The 19,739-nt window shown below is 38.8% G+C and overlaps 1 protein-coding gene across 2 annotated transcripts in view; it reads left to right on the top strand.

Moving 5' to 3' along the window:
• The window catches only part of AGO2 (argonaute RISC catalytic component 2), a 68,136-nt gene that overhangs the window by 22,041 nt on the left and 26,356 nt on the right, over positions 1–19,739 (top strand). The window contains exons 3-11 of one of the 2 annotated variants that reach the window (XM_064442025.1): positions 3,907–4,027; positions 10,045–10,229; positions 12,166–12,302; positions 12,436–12,570; positions 15,096–15,183; positions 16,115–16,271; positions 16,451–16,561; positions 16,919–17,041; positions 18,815–18,948. In XM_064442025.1, coding sequence (XP_064298095.1) covers positions 3,907–4,027; positions 10,045–10,229; positions 12,166–12,302; positions 12,436–12,570; positions 15,096–15,183; positions 16,115–16,271; positions 16,451–16,561; positions 16,919–17,041; positions 18,815–18,948 — 1,191 coding nt within the window. The remainder of the gene's footprint in view (positions 1–3,906; positions 4,028–10,044; positions 10,230–12,165; positions 12,303–12,435; positions 12,571–15,095; positions 15,184–16,114; positions 16,272–16,450; positions 16,562–16,918; positions 17,042–18,814; positions 18,949–19,739) is intronic. The other variant, XM_064442026.1, reaches the window with a different exon arrangement.

Genomic DNA, 19,739 nt, shown 5'->3' on the forward strand with positions numbered 1-19,739 from the left:
CTTTGCTTTTCCTCAGTTTATTTACATCCTTATTTTCCTTTGGAAATGCTGGAGCTGTGTGAGTGTGCCTGTCTTCACTGACGATTTGGAGGATATGTTTGTCTTTAGTCATTGTTTGTGCGGATTGCTTCCAACTTTGCATATCCATCAACAGGCTTTTTTTTTTTTCAATCCAACATTTCAGTGCTAATTGTCCCTTATTTTGATTGAACTTGTCAGCATCTTAAGATGCTGCTGATCAAAGCCAGTGGTGACAGATGGATAAACTGCATTAACTCTAGTGGAGCTAGGTCAGTATAAGCAAACTTGATAAATATAAGTCTAAGTATTGCTTGGTTACATACTGGAGTGCAATTGGCCGACAAGTCCTTCAGCAGGGAGTTGGTGTTACCAGCTTGTTTTCCCACCTTCCCCGACTGACAAGGGGAGGCAAAACCCATGTGTTTGTGCTGCTGCAAGAGGATCGTGGAGGGACTAAATTAGGTAAGAAATTACCCTTCATCAGTAGATTCTATATAAGGGAAAGATATGCTCCTGAACCAGATAGCAGGGTGAACACATGGATCAGTTGGCCAAGGAAACAAGCAATTAGGTCTTGCCTTTTGCATATGTGCCCTATTAGTCACTGTGTGGCAACCTCATTGACTTGAAGAAGAGTGGAGGTGCCAGAAGTGAAACTGGAGAACAAGACTTGGCACTAACTGGAAAGCACAAGTGTCATCATCATAACTACCTACATCGACTATAGAGGATTGGAATGGCATGTTTATATATTCAAGAGCAAAACCTTTCCTTATTAAAAAGGGTCACGTGGGTGGAATATGCAGTCAGGAACATCAACAAAGTACGGAGTGAAAAAAGCCACCCAAAAGCCAAAGTTTTTGTAACATGAATTAATAAACTGGAGTGCATTATCCGTTGTTACACTAAAGAGTCAGAAATTATAGTGTTTTCATAAAGCAGCATCACTATGCTTTGCTGTCCTTTTTTTTTTTTTTTCCTGTGATGATGGATTATAAATTTAATTTTTAAGCTAGTTGCTTTTAAAATTAAATTCAATTCTCAAACAGTGTTGTAAGTGTATTAAGCCAAACCCTCTTCTTGCCCCAGGGCAACCCTGCTGATTTCATGGAGATACTCTTACTGCATTGGAGCACTGTAAAGAATTTTCAGCAGTGACTTTTTTCATAGTGGGAACTATGAGACCTTTGCTTTCATTAACTGGTGTCCCTGCCACCAGCTCCATCCCTGACAACTAGCAAGCTGCTGACTGATGCAGATTGCCATGCCTCTGTAGCTCCTCTGGGAGCCAAGTGCTGAATAGCTCTAGTGTGTGTTGTAGTTCTGTGTGATCACCTCCGTTACGGTCCAGCGTGTGGGTGCTTGCTCATTAATGGTAGAGAGCATAATTATTAAATAATAAAGCAATTTTTTTCTCACTGAGAAGGCACATTATATTCAGTAGCAAGTTCTTTCTTCACTGACATCTTCTGACCTGCTCTGCTTTGTCTGGTTAGTCACTCCCTGTGTTGTGGTAACAGGACCAAGTATAAATCTATATAGATTAAATGCCTTTTGCAGTAAACAAAGATGTCATAAATGCATTGGACAGTGGTATGGTGCATGTTTCTCAGTGCAGTGTGGGAAGAATACAAATTGGATTAACTTAATGAAGTACATGTTTTATTTCTACTGCGTGCTTATTCCTGTGTGTAATACCCTGTAGATGTACCTGCCCTTACCTGCGCCTGGCTTTGTGAGCTGTGACCTTTCGGTCCTACATGCATACCTATATTTGTGTGTATTGTGTATATTATGTGTGTGTTTATATGTATATAGGATTTTGCAGGATGCAGATGTAGTCCAATTCTAAATGATAGGTTTTTTCAGCTGGCTTACACGTCGCTAGTATTTGGTTATATAATTCAGATGTATATTTATAGTAAATAATTTTTATCATTACTTTGTATGCTGTAACCTCTAGGAAGGATAGAGGAAGATTTTATTTTCATTTATGCTACTCCCTCATCTGTCCCAGCTTTGTTTTTCAGTTTTATTCTAGAATTTACTGTGGCTTGGACTATGACCCTGCAGACCCACTGCAGGGATGCGTACAGTGTACATGCCAGTTCCACGCTGCTGAGACGTGAGCTGGAGCAGGACTGGAAAACACGCAGCTGAGACAATGTGTTGCTGTGCCAAATTAATACAATCTGGCTACAATTCTCCACATGTTGCAGAAATCCCAGATCTCTTTGGATAGTTAGATAGGGAGAGTGGGCAGCGTCAGTTTTCTTCTGCACCGTGGATGCCCTCGGTTTAATTCATAAGGGCAGCTGGGACTTGTACAAGGTTCAAGATGAACTCTACTTGCAGTCGCTGGCCCCGTGTGCTTGGTGTGCTTGCATGATCTTGGTAGAATAGTAGTCCCAAAGGGCTGAAGTTAGTGAATTGATAAATAACTCTTCTTTTAACTTGACATGGAGGATGTCTCCACCCACAGCTGAGAAGCACCATCGCTAAACAGGGCTTGAAGATCTTAATTAAGTGGGAGTATTCATTTTTATATAAAGTAGTTCACAATTGGAAGAACTTGCTCAGTAAGAGAATGGGTTTTCCGTTGCTCAGTCTCTAATTCAAGGGTGAAAAATACCTCCTTCCTCTCACCCTCCAAATTATGTACTTGTTCAGACACTGCAGACCTAAGGCAGAAATTACCGGGTCAAGTTTTTATTCGTACTTCTTGGGAAGTCAGGCAGGTTTCTTTCAATGGTCACATCTTGTCTTAAAGCCTTGTGACACAGCAAAGAAAATGTCAATTAAAACAGTCTTCATTCTTTTCTTCAATGAATTCTGAGTTTCATCTCAGAATTTTGCATCACTGTAGGAAAGGCAGTTAACCCAGCACACAGATACAAGTCAGGGTGCATGAAATAGTCATCCACGGCTGCTCTGAGCTGAGACGTTGACAATGGTACTGAAGAAAGAGCATCCTGTGGTTTCCTTTCAGTTCAACTTCTTAATGCCCTTTTGCCCCAAGCCGTATGTTAAGGATCTTGTAGGCAGTGTACTAAAGACCACTGATATATTTCAGATTTTACAGCCTTGTGATACAGATAGCCTGAAGGATGTCTCTTTGGGCCATTTGAACCAAAGACCTTTGCCATCAAAGGGTGTTATTATTCCAACAGCCATCTCATCAGCTGGCGAACTGCTTTGCATGAACAGTGTGTAAACATTGTGGTTTTACAAGAACTTTGTGAGTGGTTACCTCATTCAAACAAACGTGCAACCTAATTCCAGCTATGCTTAAGTGAATATGTGTTTTCAATATGCACGGTCCCACTGAATGCGCATAGCCAGTTTTGTTGGATGGATTCCAGTTTTGTCGCATACATGAAAAAATTATGTTTAAAATAATCTTTCTCAGTGTGATGCAAAATGTTTGCATATCACTGTCACCATAGAACTATTGTCCTTACACTAAGGCTGTAAGCTTGGATAGTGATTTTTTTCAAAGCCTCTCGGGCTGCTGAGCTTTTGGTCCTCTGCAGAAAGGGCTGTAGGACAGGGGAGCAGAAGTGCCAGGAGAATACCAAGCACCTCTTCTTTTGAGCTTGAGAGAGCATGGGCTTTCGCTTTACCACTTTCAGTAGATCACAGGAAAGAGGAAGGAAAGTTTCAATCTGAAAAAGCTAAGAATAGCTGCTTTAAGAAAACAGTTTAGTCTGTGAAAAAGTTGCTTTAATTCAGATCAGTCAAACAAATCTTGCCTTTAATACCCAACAGTGGACAACCTTTTCATTTACCTAATGCCTCTATTCATGAATATTATAATTAGTATTCGCTTGCTACTTAACATCAAAAGTAAAAATTTGAATTAATGTAATCTTTTTGTATTTTCAGAGAAATAGTGGAGCATATGGTTCAGCACTTTAAAACCCAGATTTTTGGGGATCGCAAACCAGTGTTTGATGGAAGAAAAAACCTTTATACAGCTATGCCGCTTCCCATTGGGAGAGATAAAGTAAGTTTTAAATAGAAAAGTTTCTAATTTGAGATTTTAATGTAATATTTGCAAGGCCTTTCTAATAACTGATAGGAACTGATTTTGTATTTCTGGAGTAGATGTCTCCTTCTGTTGCCACTTTGATCAGGGTGTGGTTTGCTAGGGCAGATGTGTGATCCTGTTGCCATCAAAATGGTCACTCCCCTTTCCATATCCCGTCTCTCCTCCCTCTCTTTCTCCCCAGTCGTGTGGTTTCTGCTGGTTTGGTGAGCTGGATCAACCACACAAGACAGCGGACAAGCTCTATACTGGCACTAGGGAGAAAGTGAAGGCACAGTTGAGTTTGGGAAGGGGGGGCAGAAGCACCCCTCTAGGCAGCAGCAAGCTGTTGTGTCAGCTCATTAACCTCATCAAAACCCACTGTAAGCTGATTCTAACTATCCACTAGCTAGAAGAAACTCCTCCAACCCTCTGTTGGCAGTATGGAACCTCTTCCTTAATCCTTTACGGTGTGAGAGCCAAATCAATTTAAACTGCACAGGTTAAGATCTGCTAGCTTAGCCTTTTGGGCAATTGAAGAGGACTTGCATGTTCTGTTTACCAGCTCTGTACAGTGTGGTGACCTCTCTGGTCACTTCAGTCATAGCTGCAAAACGTACCCATGTCTGTGCCCATCAACTGGTGGAGCAGAAGGGACTGTGCTGCAACATGCTAACACACAAACTCTATAAAACAATTTAGCCTACACTTCTGTGGTCTAATATGAGACTGAATTTTCTGTGGCCTTTTTTATTTAGATGATGAGCACTTGAGGATACAGTCATTCTCGTGACTCACTCATACCACGGTAGTTCCCAGAGGTCATTATACCCTTCTGCTGTGGGTGCAAGGTGAGGCATGCACAGTTACAGGGGAGGGCTATCCGATCCTGTAGAAGCTGATGACAACCTAATTTGACAAAAGTAAAATATAAGTGGGAAAGGGAAGTACAGAGAAATGTGAAAACTTGCTTACGTGGTAAACCGGGAACAGAGCGTAGGTCTTTCTAAATTGAGTAGCAGTGTGCTACAAAATAGTTCATGCTATCCTTCACACTCTCATATTATACACCTATGCAGTGCTTGACATAGTTAATTGTTCTACCTGAATCAAGCCCTTAATGTCATATGTATAATTTTTATTTCCCCCAAACGTGTTTAACTGAACGTCATGCAGTAAAGGTCAGCCTCTGCTCCAGTCTTAATTATTTTTCATTAACTGATAAGCTAATGCCTAGAAAAACTATAAAGGAACCATTTGAAAGTATTAGAGGGTGGTTTTTTCACTTTTAGTTATAGTATTCCAGTTCCTACAGATAGGACATGCAAGATTGCAAAGTATTTGCAAAAGGTGGAATAATGATACTTCATGAGTGTCTCCTCGGGGTTTAAACAGGTCCCCTGGATGCACGCAGTTACCTTGTAACTATAATAACATGCCAAATTGTGGATGACTGCAATATATTTTATGGCAAATATGAAGTTCTGCATTTAAGAAGTAAAGGTAAATGAAAAATGGTTTATCTATGGAAGATAAACAAACTGGGATCAAAGTAATCCTTGGATCTAATGAGGCTTTTGTGAGATGCAAGTTGACCGTGCCCTGATTGGGAACTGGATGAGATGACCACCTCCTCCTATTCCTTCTGCCTGAATGCCTGCTGACCAAATAGCACTCGATTCTTGATGCTTTGGATTTTAAAGCTCACATATATTAAATCATAATGGTAGAAATGAAGTCTAAGGACAATGTGTCAGCAGGAAATGCCTTTGACGCCCTGATTCCTTCATGTACAATGTGGAAATGAACGTTGCGACCTACACCTGGGAAAAGGCTGGCTTCAGTGTTCTTGTTAACCATTTTGGGTGGGGTGGAATTATCTAGCTGGAGCGATGCTTGTTCGCAAAAGGTGGTCACTGAGGAGAGTGTTTTTTAGTGGAGATTGGCACAAGATGGTTCAGATAGTTTCATCTGTGGCTCACAGTTAGGCTTGCTTTTAATAAACCTTCTCTTTTTTTTGCCTGTTTCCCATGGGATATAGGACTCTCTTGGTTGTTCTGCCATGCATACATTAATATTATTACCCTGGAGGAAAGAGCTAATAGAGATAAATCTTCAGCTGGTTTAAATCGCACATTGGTAAATTTAGCTTAATGAGGGCAATTTTTACGTGGTGCTAAATTGGATTAAGCATGGTTTAAACCAGTGTAAAGCTTGTAGGTATCAGGACTTTCCTCCAGCATAATTAGATTAGGTTTCTTTGGGGTTTTTTTTTTTGGCTGTTCTGTACATAACAAATGTAGCAAGTTTACTGCACATCTGATTACATTTAGGATCATATTGAAAAGATTCGTGAACACACATAACTAATAGATGATCCTTAATCTTACGTGAAAGAAGACCTTGATTTACTTGTAGTGTGCATCGGTAGCGGAAGAGGTGATGCTAAGCAGAAGGCTGACACCACATTGCCAACGTGTTTGTTGTGGTTTTTTTTTTGTTTTTTTTTTTTTTTTTTCTTGTTGCTCTTTAACTTAATGTACTCTGTCTTCAACTCTTCTCCATGGTGGATGTTCTGGGGTTGGGGTTTTTTTTGTCCTTGCTGACAACCCTGCTTCTTTTATAACTTTTTCTATTACACAAATCCTTTTCTGCTTGGCCTTCATGGTTATCCTACCTTTTTTCATTCCTTCCTTATCATACCTTATTTTCACTCTTATATTCCTTCATTTCTTTAGACCTTTCAGAAGAAATATGGAATATGTAAATATTAACAGAATATTTCCTTAGTTTTTACTTGTACATATTGAGAAGAAAGAAGCGTGTAGGAGACTGTCAAGGTGTGAGGATATTAACGGTCTCCTCTTTCCTCATAGGTTCTAACAGCAAGCCCAGATCACCTCTAACTGTGGCTTTGTACTCAACTGCTGCGTTACTTATGCTTGTCCCTAAAATGCCCTTCTGCGATTAAGAGCTAGAGTTAAATTTTAACTGAACTTGAAAGTTTTCTCACCTAGCAAGGTTCAAGAACAACTGATAGATCTTAACATACATCTTAAGCAGTCTTTCTAATTAGAAAAACAGTAATTATGAGTGAACCCAATTTGATACAGAAATCCTACTGCTGTTCCCCATTGCAGAAGGAAAGTGTTAATCCTGTCGATGGCCACAACCCTACTGCTTTTGGCTTTGTCTGTTTGAGGTACTGCTAATGGCTCTGTACATGATAGAAGTGACCTCTTTCTTCCATCCATAGCTTGAGGGTTTCAAACAAGTTCATGGGAGGCAGGCACGCAAATATTTGATTGGAGACTGCATCTGTTTTCCTCTGAATCACGGCAAAGGAAAAGCTCTTAGATTAATATAGAAAAGGTACATTATATGTTGAAAACATGATCAAATACTTACGTAGTGATGCGTATATTTTATAGAGAAGGAACAGTAAGAATCCCCCATAAACACATGGTCAGGTTTAATTGTTATTACTTTTAAACAGCAATATATGCTGATTTGAATGAGTGAGTCAGACTGCATCAGCTACAAAGCCTGTTCTTTTTAAGAATGGCTTTCAAATTTTTCCACAAGCTTAATGATTTTTCACATCCCTACAGTAACATCCCTTTAATTTAGTTCCTTTAGCTGCAAAATTGTCAGATGTGTTGCAATTTAGCAATGGGTCTAGCAGATAGGTTAGTGACTGAGATTAAGATTTTATTTAGGTATTTGGGAATAGATAACACCTGGTGAAATCGTAGGAAATCAAACATTAAATTTGACTAGAGTTTATTCCTAATAGTAAAGTACATGGTAAAAGTCCCTTTTAAAACTACTCTGTCTTGAAATGTTTCATATTTTGCTTACTCTATCAAACATGAGTGTGTTCATTTGCCCTTAATATACAGTGGGATAAATAAAATGTTACTGAGGGACTTAAAATCTGTTTTGCAGAGCTGAAAAGAATATGTCATCTTGTGGATGTGGATTAAGGGCACGGTTTTTGGTCCTAACGTGGTTTTATGATTTTTTTTTTCCTTTTTTTAAACCTGAACTCTTCAGTAGTGTTTCATTCAGGTGAGATATTAAAGGAAGAAAACCTGGAAAGTTGGATTTAAACTTCACTTATTTGAGCAGTGACTCTAAGTCAACTGTTCTGAAGTGGGGTTAGACCCAGCAGCAAATGCTGTTTGGGCCAAATTCAGCGGTGTGAATTCACCATCACAGCTATGCTAAACGCAACAGATATTTGCAGTCTACCAATTGGAGTAGAAATTCTTCAATCCTAGGTCTTTTATTTCTACCAGGGACACAGATGATGCAACACAAGTAATCCTGTTCTTCATCTTTTCCCATTTCATTGTGGTGAACAAACTTTGTAAATTGAAACCAGGAGGGGAGAAAATAAAATTAAACCTTTTTTTAGATTAAGGGTACCAAAGTTGTTAATTATCAGATGAGTTGTGTATTAACAGTATCGGGAATAATAGAAATTGTGAAACTTAATTTGGAGGAGGAGAGAAGTTTAAAGGAAGATGCAGTTGAGGTGCGACAGACATCTTCCGTTCGCTGTAAACAAGATGTAAGTTGAAAACCTTTTGTTGGCATGGAGATAAAAAAGGCTTCATAGAAAGCTTCCAGCCTGTGTCAGCTGAAAACCTGTACCTTTATTTGTGTAGCTTTTAAGCAGAACTAACCTTATGGGCCACATTCAGACCAGCAATTATAGACTCCAGTTCCTGTTGCTCTCCCACAGCCATATGGCTCCTTCCTCTGCTCGAGTCTCCTAGTGAGTGGTGTTTGTACTAGAGGGGAAATGCGGCTGTAATATTAATTTTGACTGCCTCCTATAAATTGTTAACTTGGCTGCTTTTTTTTTGTGTATGAAAGGCTTATTATTTGTGTCTTTACTTTCCTTCCTGTTTTTTGACTGAAGAAGCTAACTGTCGCAAAAGACCAGATGATTGCATATATTAGTTTGCCGTTTACCCGTGTTGCTAGCCCACTAATTACAGTTTGTCTGTTAAGTGGATGCCTTTTATATTTAAATTGTAAGCTCCCTAGGACAGGAAAATGCAATGGTTTTGTTTATATCCAGCAGAAAGAGTACTCTGATCTTGTTATTTTTTGCAGTCACTCCCAGAACTTCTAGTCATTTCAGACAAGCCTTAGTTTTAGTCCGTTTAAGAACTTCTGTGCTCAGGCTTTCTTTCTTTTAATAAAGAGGAGAAATCAGCATTACGAATAATGGCAAGTGATCGGCTGAAGTAATTTATTGTAATAGAGTTTGCCAGTGTATTTTAGGCAAAAAATTTAAAGTAGGGCATAACATGTCAAAGGAGCACCCCTTTTTCCTGCCTGATAGCATCACTAGTACTTGGGGGTCATAATTTATTCTTTCTTTTGCATTTAAAATGAAGAGGTTTTTTGGGTTGGTGGGTTTTGTGGTGGTTTGTTGTTTGTTTGTGTCTGTGGGGGTGTTTGGTTTTGTTTTCCCCTTTGAAAGCTCTATGTGGATTTTATTTTCTCTCATTTGAACTATGTCTACAGTGATAATATATAAAGCACTCTGGCATTATAGAGAGTGAATAGCAGAAATCTGTGAATCTTGGCAGGTAGTGACAGACCACGTTTTATTTTAGGCTTGCAGGGGCTGATGTGAGCAGTGATGCATTAGTATGTGTTAGGTATCTAAAATCAGATTATTGGATCTTCATGGAGACCTCCCTGTTGATACGCAAGCACTTCCAAATTATAATGTTGCCTCAAGGAGAGAGGCAGATGCCAGTTGGGAAGCATGCCAGCTTTCTGAAATACACCTTTGGAAAGACCTAGCTGTAAAAAGAGGCTGTACCTAATGTGTGTTGTTTCTTCATCATTGCTTTTTGTCTCCTCCCATGCTTTATAGTGCTACTCAGAGGAATCCATCAACCCTTCCAAGCCCCTTCCATTTTCCCCTTTAAATGGAAAGAATCATCTTGGTTTGTTGTTTGGCATTGTTGCAGGTGGAGCTGGAGGTCACGCTGCCGGGAGAAGGAAAGGACAGAATATTTAAGGTGGCTATAAAGTGGATGTCCTGTGTGAGTTTGCAGGCTTTACATGATGCTCTTTCTGGTCGGCTGCCGAGTGTCCCGTTTGAAACCATCCAGGCACTGGATGTAGTGATGAGGCACTTGCCTTCCATGAGGTGAGGGGAAGACCTTGACATTGTTTAGGAGGTTGCATTGTTGTTTGAATCGCTCCAGTGGCTTTTTGCGAAGGATATGCTTTCATAGCTCAACCAAAATAATAGCCATGCTCAGCCAAGAGGCAATACGGTGCTTTTCTGCTCATCCAGTGGAATTATTAGCCTCCAGGCTGGACACAAGTCCCTTTCCCCATTGGTCTTCAGACTTGCTCCATGTTTGTGTGTTCTCACCTTGGGGGTGCCCTACCATCTCGCTCATACCCTGTTTCTCTGTAGGCCTCAGAGAAGGAAGTCCTCCCTGCATGGAGAGCAGCTGGAGGTTGTAGGCATGGAAGCGTGGTTTGAAAAAACTTGTTACCCTGTTCCTCTGTGTCCTTGGGCAGACGTTTATTGCCAATTGTGTATGAAGGATAGTGTGCTAGGGGGACATTAATGTCACCCAGTATAGCTATTTTTATAGAAAAGGAAAACTTGAAAATTATTTGTTTTTCTTCCAAGCAAGTGGGATCTATAGCATTTGCAGTCGAACCCAAGAGATACTGGATTTAATTCTGCCATGAAACAAGTTGCTTAAGACCACTGTTCAAATGACATTCAGTTGGAAATAAAGAACAAAGCTTAGTAGAGCTGAACTTTACCATTTTGAAGGGCTAAAACAAGGGAAATTATTTAAATGTATGTAAATGTCTTTAACCTTATATTACATTGACTTTATCCTCACATTAAGGATAAAAAAAAAAATCAGTTTAGTCAGGTTTTGCAACACAGAAAACAGCACAGACTAGTCTCACATCTTTGATCAGAGAAACATACTAGCACTGGTTTTGATTAGTTTGATATTAAGTGTGCAGTACTGCATTACCAAGATGAAAGATGCATCAAAAATATTTGATACATCAGTCATTCACCCACGCAGAGATTCCGTGGATTTCAGAGGAAGCTATGCATAAGTAAGGGGAGAGGTTATTACGTTGTTGTTTTAATAGGAGACATGTTTAATTATTTTCTTACTGAAGTGTAGCTGAATTTTTAATAGTACAAAAAAAGAGTTATTCCTGCTTTTTGTTTGAATTAGTCAGTGTACGACGTGGTTTAGCCCCAGTGAGCAACTAAGCACCACACAGCTGCTTTCTCATTCCCCCCACCCCAGTGGGATGGAGGAGAGATTCAGAAGAGCAAAAGTAAGAAAACTTATGGGTTGAGATAAGAACAGTATAATAATTAAAATAAAATAATAATAGCAGTATTACTACTATTACTACTACCAATAATAATAATAGGAAAACAAGGGGGAGAAGGGGAGAGAGAGAAAGAGGGAGAGGGAGGCAAAACCCAGGGGAAAAAGAAAACCACAAGTGATGCAAACGCACACCATCCACTGACCGACACCGCCAGTCCCTGAGCCACGATCGCAGTTTCCCCTGGCCAGCTCCCCCCAGTTAATATACTGGACATGGTGTCATATCATACGGAATATCCCTTTGGCCAGTTTGGGTCAGCTGTCTTGGCTGTGCCCCCTCCTCTCCCGGCTTCTTGTGCACCCGGCAGAGCATGGGAAGCTGGAAAAGCCCTTGAATGGTGTAAGCACTACTTAGCAACAACTAAAACAGTGTGTTATCAACATTATTCTCATCCTAAATCCAAAACACAGCGCTGTACCAGCTACTAGGAAGAAAATTAACTCTCTCCCAGCCAAAACCATGACAGTATAGACTGAAAATAAATTTAAATAAACACGACTAGTAACCAGTTTTTTAATGTAACTAGTTGGATTTTGAGAGGCATAACCTGCGTCCGGACAGGAACCTCAGATTATTAGTAATTTGAAACACTGCCATTTCTGTGCTATTGTAAACAGGAATTTGCATTAGTTATTGCTTTATTGCAAATTTTTTTCTTTTAATTTTATGATCTGAATTTATTTTCTTTATTGCAGATATACTCCTGTGGGGCGATCTTTTTTTACAGCATCGGAAGGGTGCTCAAATCCATTGGGTGGTGGCAGAGAAGTTTGGTTTGGCTTCCATCAATCAGTCAGACCTTCATTATGGAAAATGATGTTAAATATTGATGGTAGGTCCTATAAAAGTCTTCATGTTCCTTCTTTCTCTTTTAATGGAAAGGCAAAAATCTGGTTCCCTTTGTTGGATTTCCTAAAGATTTCCTCACTACTGTTGTAATATAACACTAATGTTTTTGTCTACAGTGTCTGCAACCGCGTTTTACAAAGCACAGCCAGTTATCGAGTTTGTATGTGAAGTTTTGGACTTCAAAAGTATTGAAGAACAACAAAAACCTCTGACAGATTCCCAAAGGGTAAAGTTTACCAAAGAAATAAAAGGTAATAATTAAATTACATAAAACTGCTTTGTTCTGTGTAATGATGTGTTACCGCTACACACTGGAAATATTCTCTATAGCAGTTGTCTTATTGGGAGGCAGATTATCACAAAGAACAGTGCATTTACTTTTTGAGCAAAACTAAGAGGCAAGAATCATTTTATTACTTACCTATATTTCAAGACTTTCAGAAGCCTACTGATGAATTTTATGTTTCAGTCTACTTGTCCTTTTTTCTTACTACATTGGTTAAGCTCTGTTTTGGTTTTTGGCAGGGTTTTTTGTTTGTTTTTTTTTTTTCAACCAGCCACATTTAGAGCTCAGGTATGCACAAGTAAATTATCATATATTAGAGAATCTGCAGTAACTGTATATGCACGTGCATTTTGCATGTGGCAAATATAGGGTAGTTTAATTAGCTTTGCCCTTAATGAAAGAGCTTTAGTGAAACCATGAAGGTGATATGCTTTACTCTAAGTGATAGGATGAACTAAAACTTTCTAGCAGATGGACGGTAATTTATTTTAGTGAGATCAGTTACTGGCTTGTGACTTGTGCAAGCTTCTCCCCTTTTAAGTGTAGGTTCTCTTGAACCTTCTCTTTTTTTTTTTTTTTGTGCCTCACCACCCCCAGTCACTTGATCAAGTGTCACGTTACTCTTTAGTGTTGGCATCTGAGAGCATCTCAGTGCAGAGGTACTACTCAGCTCTTTTCAGCATGTGGAGCAGCATCCCTTATTACATTAGTCCCCTTAAAAACAATTTATCTTCCTGAATGAATATTGCTTTATTGCTTTTAGAAGTTATACTTACTGTAGCGCTTTACTCGTTTTAAAGTACCCCCATCTCTAGAAAAAATACAAGTTAACAATTAGAAATACAAAAATTTCATATTTTTCACTTTTGAAACCTATCGGTAGGGCCAATCCCAGTTCCGTAACAAAGATACTCCAGTTTCTAATCTAATTATTTCAAAACTTTTACAAAGACTGGAATTTCATGTTTGTTTTTTTTTTAAATTACCTTATTTTAATTTTTTCCGATTACCCATGTCAAGATTTTCATATTCCAGATTTCATTAATAATTTAGCAATGTGGTTTTGCATACTTTGGTATATTTCATACATATACTCTCCTGGAAGTAAATCACAGTTACTCTAATATGTGATGACTGAATCAAAAAGTAGGATGAAGGAATCTTACTCTTTGTGTTCACTGAAGTTTTCTTCTGGAAAATCAAGGTGCTTCCTTCATGATATGCTTGACAGAAAGAAGCAAGTTCAAAAAAAACTTAACTCCGTAAATCTATTGTGCAGCTTCTTGCTTCCATTAAATATCCGCAAAATCATCTTTGCCCAACTAGAAGTTAGCAAGAAAAGTATAAATAAATCCTGACTTTTTACTGGTTGTAAATGTTTTGAAAAAAATAATCAGGCACTAACTTGCCAGCTGCTTTTTTCCATGAGGATTTTCATTCTTCAGCTAGAAGTCATCTCCAGTTTGCCACGAAGCTAGTTGTAAATTGAGGTATTGAGGTAACAGTTTATCTTTTAATGAAAATGCTGTGAAACAGATTTTGGAAATACTTGTGAAAACTTGATATTTATTGAAGGTTTCAAAATAGGTGGCACTTTGAGCCGTAAGAAATTATGTGGAAAGTTTAATATCTTGTTTGGCAAGTTATTAGTGGCTTTGACAGGCAGGGGAATGTGCGCTGTTACTCAGCAGCTGCCTGAGTTTACACACACGTGCAGATACGTGAGGAGTTTCTATCTACAGCTCCCTTTCCTGTTCCCACGCATTCAACTTCCCATCTCTAATAGCCCACCTACATCTGTTTCTGCCTAAGCATTAAAGTAATATGAATGAAAACGGTGCATTCAAGCTTATATTTGTGCGCAATGGTAAATTAGAAACTATTTTTATGGGTATGTGTGTTTTGCTGGTTTGGGGCGGTTAACTTATTCTTATAGAAGTTGTTGGCTTTCAGGTGGGCTCGGCTTTTGTGCCGGTGGGGGTTGCAACAGATGTTTGTCTTCACAAAGAAGAAAGCCCTGTGGCCTCTTTCCCATGGGCTCCTAGAGGCTGTATGGGTGGCTTTTTCTCCCCCAATTCATTAGTTCAAGGTTGGAGGTCTCACAGACACCGTATGTTTAGACATAAAGTATAAACAAGATTTTTGTTTCAAGGAAGTTGTGTGCCCTTTTTGTCCTCTCACCATCCTGGACTTGCTCGGAGGTACAGAATTGGAATTCACAGAATGCGTTCAGCTTTGCCTGCGAACTCTTGGGGCTTGGGGGTTTCGTCTTCTTTCTAGAATTCTTTGAACTTTGGCTGCAGCTCAGGGTTTTTGAATTTTAAGACTATAAATAGGTTTTTTGAGTTCTGTCTGGGATACCCTTTGGTGCTCTGAGAAGGTACTAAATAGCTAAGAGCTTTACTGCACAGATTAAGTGGTCTTGTGTAGCAATTAAGGGGGCTGACACCTTGATTTTAAAGAAAGTGATACATGTTTTCCAATTTTTAGGTCTTAAGGTGGAGATAACACACTGTGGACAAATGAAAAGGAAGTACCGAGTGTGCAACGTCACCAGACGACCAGCAAGTCACCAAACGTAAAGTATTTTGCTTTTTTTTAAGCATACATTTAATCTCAGGCTGGGAAAGTATCTTGCCTTTCTTACTGACATAGGAAAAATTGTTCTGTTCTTTACTCTGTAATGAATACCATGGCATTCAAACCAATTGCTTTGTTTTCAACCTGGTGGGGGGGGGGGTGTTATTTATGGATTTCTTCAGCGTTGGAAGAGCAGGGTGCTCTATTTGTAGTCTATGAGTAAAAAAGTAGTGCCTATTGGGATCAGCTTCTAATTTTGCTTATACTGAACTGGTTTTCCTCTGGAAAAAATTGTTTATTTTTAACCCTTAACCAGAGATTTGCAGGTAACTTGAATATGGACATATTCCCATTTTTAAGAAATAGGATAAGAAAAAAAATGGATACCAATTTTTTACAAGAAGATGACTGATCAGTATCTAAATCTGCTATTTAAGTGTTTGGGCTTTGTTTCGTGCTCTTTCACCGATGTATTGTATTATTTATGCCATCTTGATATAAGTATATGCAAACATGTGCATTTGTAATGTACAGAGAGACACAAATGCATTTCTGAAGCAATAATTGGTTTTGCGGCTCTCGTAGAAAGCTTGCTATTTTCCGTGCATGGCATATAAAATGTAGTACAGTGACTATCCCAAATAAGCAGAAAACATTAGTCTCTGTCTCTAAGGCACCCCCTCTTAGGATACTTAATTTTATAGCTTCAGGTATCAAGAATGTTAGAGAAGTAGCATTCTGTGGTACTGTTAGAAGACACACAGTAGTGGCAATGATGGAATCTTAATTATAGAATTACACTTCCATCATTTCAGCAAGATAGGTTTAATCTTCAGTAAGCTTAACTTGGGCCAAGGATTGTATTGAGTAAGTGTGGGAAAGTATTCTACGTAAAGTAATGGCTTATTTTTGTATTTCATTTCCAATAGATTCCCACTTCAGCAGGAGAATGGACAAACAGTTGAATGCACTGTAGCTCAGTATTTTAAGGACAGGCACAAATTAGTTTTACGCTATCCTCACCTTCCATGTTTACAAGTTGGACAGGAGCAGAAACACACATACCTTCCTCTTGAGGCAAGTAAACTTTTAAATAATACTGCATTCTGGGAATGGGGGAAGGGCACCAGAGGCTCAAATGTTGCCAAACAGTTTTCTGAGTAGCCAGCTTTAAAAACTGGAGTGCAGCAACAAAAAAAGAAAAGAAAAAACGGTTGCATTGTGATTTTAACTTCATTTGTGCGGGGATATTTTAGGTGTGCAACATAGTGGCAGGACAAAGATGCATAAAGAAACTCACTGACAATCAAACTTCCACTATGATTCGAGCAACTGCCAGATCAGCACCTGACCGTCAAGAAGAGATTAGCAAATTGGTGAGTGTTCCGTCAAAGACGTGTAAAGTGTAGTGATGGACTTAATTTTTCTTTTACCATGAGCAGATACTGAATAGTCTGTGTACTACACACAGGTTATAAGCTTGTTTTTAGAAGCCTTTCTCTATAAATTAGAGAAATTTATTCTCACAAAATGTTTTCATGGGGGTTTTTTGGTGCTTTATTTCAAATTTTGAGGCATCCGTGTATCCAAGTGGAATTAACAGAGGTTCTGGATGCATGGCATCACCCATATATAAGGGCTATGTGCCCAAATACCATTATCTTAGAAAGTTTTAAATCTCCTATGAAGAACTACTACTTCTGCAAGAAATATCTGATTTCTTTTTATTTTAGATGCGGAGTGCAAGTTTTAATACCGACCCTTATGTTCGTGAATTTGGAATAATGGTCAAAGATGAAATGACAGATGTGACTGGTAGAGTCCTACAGCCTCCTTCGATCCTCTATGGAGGCAGGGTATGTTGAACAGACACTGTACAATCTCTGATAGCTTCCATTGCCAGCTGTGATATGGTTGGTTTTAAGTGAATGATGCTGGGTCTAGTGGGATAAAGTCATCATAGGTGTCATGTTTAGAACTTATATTTATAAGTTTTGAAAGTCCTTAAATGTAATGGCTGCTTTGCATCTGCCTCAATTGCTTCTTTATTTCTGAAAGTAAACCTAGCTTAAAAATGTGTTTATGTAAACTTCAGAGGAAAATGTGTGTATTTTTCTTTCATATACTGTTTTTATTGTGTTGCAAGAAGCAAGCTGCAAATAGTGGTTCAAATCAATGTGAATGGAGAAGAACAGAGACAGCTTCAATTATTACTGTTTAAATTTTCCTCCCTTAACTCTGAAATATTCCTGAACTTGTGGTGGGCTTTGAGTGTTCTGGGTGGAGCAGCTGTATTTAGGACAACTGTCTTAAGGTACTATCACTATCAGCATGTTTTTCTCTAGAGCCATCTCTTCTGTTGGAGTATTTACAGATTTCTTCTTCACAGTGGGTTTTCAGATGGCCTTTCTGACAATCGTCCCACTGTGGTGTCTTTCAAAAGAACCTTGAGAAACTGCATTTTCTGCCAATCATGTAACATGTCCTGTTTTTATGCAAGATGACAGCTTTGATAGCTGGGATATCTTAATTTGTGAAGGCTTCTGGTGAACCTCTCCTAGAGCATGCGTTGCCAGCTGAATATAGTTCTGTCCCTATGCACAACTCAGACTGTTACCTCCATAAACCTGCCATGGGAGAGGATCTTTCGTTTTCTACCTAAAGCTCTTCGGACAAAATCAGGCAGATTAGCTCAAACCTTTCTTCACTGACAGGTTAAGATAACCCAGCTGTCTTTGCCTGATCCTGATTAGGGAGAGTGCTCTCATGAACTATTCTGGCACCAGGGGAACACAGAACAAGAGCTTAAGAGCAGATGAGTGATGGAAAGTCAGAGTGGGGGAGGTACTGCCTTCAGCAGACACAACTTTTTGCAAAATTAATTACCAAACTTGTGTGTGTGTCCTGAAGAATTCCTATAAATTTTAGCTGTTGCTGCCTAATGAGAAGGTAGACATCGTGGTAACTTGTCTAAAACATCTACAGGGTACTAATACTTATTAAGGTAATTAACATCACCAGAATTACTTTAGTCGTCTTGTTATATCCCTTGTCCTCTAGATAATCCATCACAGTAATGTCTGCTTGATAGAAGAAAAAAGTATTGCACAGGTCATAGTTGAATAGCTGATCATCTCTTGTCAGCTTGTTCGCGTTTTTTTCTAGAGTGGTGTGAGTGATACTGAACCACTATTTGCCTCTACTTAGTGATGTGTAAAATATTGGTACTACTTAAATTAAGTTGCTCTTGGAAAGTTCACTGAGCAGTTGTAAAGTCGCCATAGAAATGTATGTTCTTGTTAACATCACGTACCAAGCGTGAATCTGACTTATTCTCTGTACGTAATTGCTGTCTTCTGCTGATTTATATAACCAAAGGAAACCACCAACAATAAAAATGAATGATATGATCTTTATTTTTATGAGCTTTTTATTAGTCACCAGCCTCGCAAGCTGTCTTGCTACAGTGATAGAATGAGATAGGATAGATGTTTGAACAGTGGAAAGACCTGAGAATATAAAAAACCTGCTTGTTGGAAGGAAGCAGAAACATAACTGATCTTTGTTAGCGTGAATCATTTTTTGCATTAGTGTGTTCTGTTTTGTTTTGTTTTTCCTTCCACTTCCAGAATAAAGCAATTGCTACACCAGTTCAAGGAGTCTGGGACATGAGGAATAAACAGTTTCACACTGGAATTGAAATAAAGGTTTGGGCAATTGCATGCTTTGCTCCCCAGCGCCAATGCACTGAAGTACATCTTAAGTAAGTGTGTTTCATAAGATGGTGATTTTATTTTATTCTGTATGGAAATATCATTTCACTTATTTAGAAGATATATTTTGTTCAGTTGTTTAATGTATGGCAATACATCTTTTAACAGCGCTTTTGAAGTTCTGTCTCTTTGTTTTGAACAATGCCAATATGATTTTGATGCTAGCATCATGATGTCTTCCAAATCAGACTTGCCAAAAGCAATTAATACGATATGGCAGGTTTCTGACCAGTGAGGCCTTAGGACAGAGTTTAAGGTGACCAAAATGATATAATGACAAGCGTTTGTCCAGAGTGAAAGCTAACATGTATGTTGTTTTTAGTTCTTTTCCTGGTTATATGGAATAGAAGTATTCGTGCAGACCTTATTTAAAAGGAAAATTTTAAAAAGCAATCCAACTTTTGTCAAAACCTTTCTACCCTCTAGAGTTACAATAATGTGCAAGTTGCTGTATTTGAAGATGAGTAGGACTAGTTGTTTTATTGACTTTAAGCATTTGAATGAAACTTTCAAATTTGGTTTCTCTTTGGATGGAACATGATTGTTGAAAGACTTGTTAAAAGTGACATCTGCCATTCGTAGATCAGGGAAAGTGTGCATGCCTGTGTAGATGGATTGTCTAATTCCTTCTTTTGCATGCAGTTGCTTTCCCTTCATGCATGGGCAAGTGCAGCTCTCACAGCTGCCCTAGCAGGTGATTCAGCTGCTCTTTGTAAGGTGAATGCAAGACAGTGATTGTTCACAACAAAGGTATTGCCATAAAACTGTTCCTTTAGATGAT

The sequence above is a fragment of the Phalacrocorax carbo genome, chromosome 2, assembly GCF_963921805.1.
Source record: "Phalacrocorax carbo chromosome 2, bPhaCar2.1, whole genome shotgun sequence".
NCBI classification, from domain to species: Eukaryota; Metazoa; Chordata; class Aves; order Suliformes; family Phalacrocoracidae; genus Phalacrocorax; species Phalacrocorax carbo.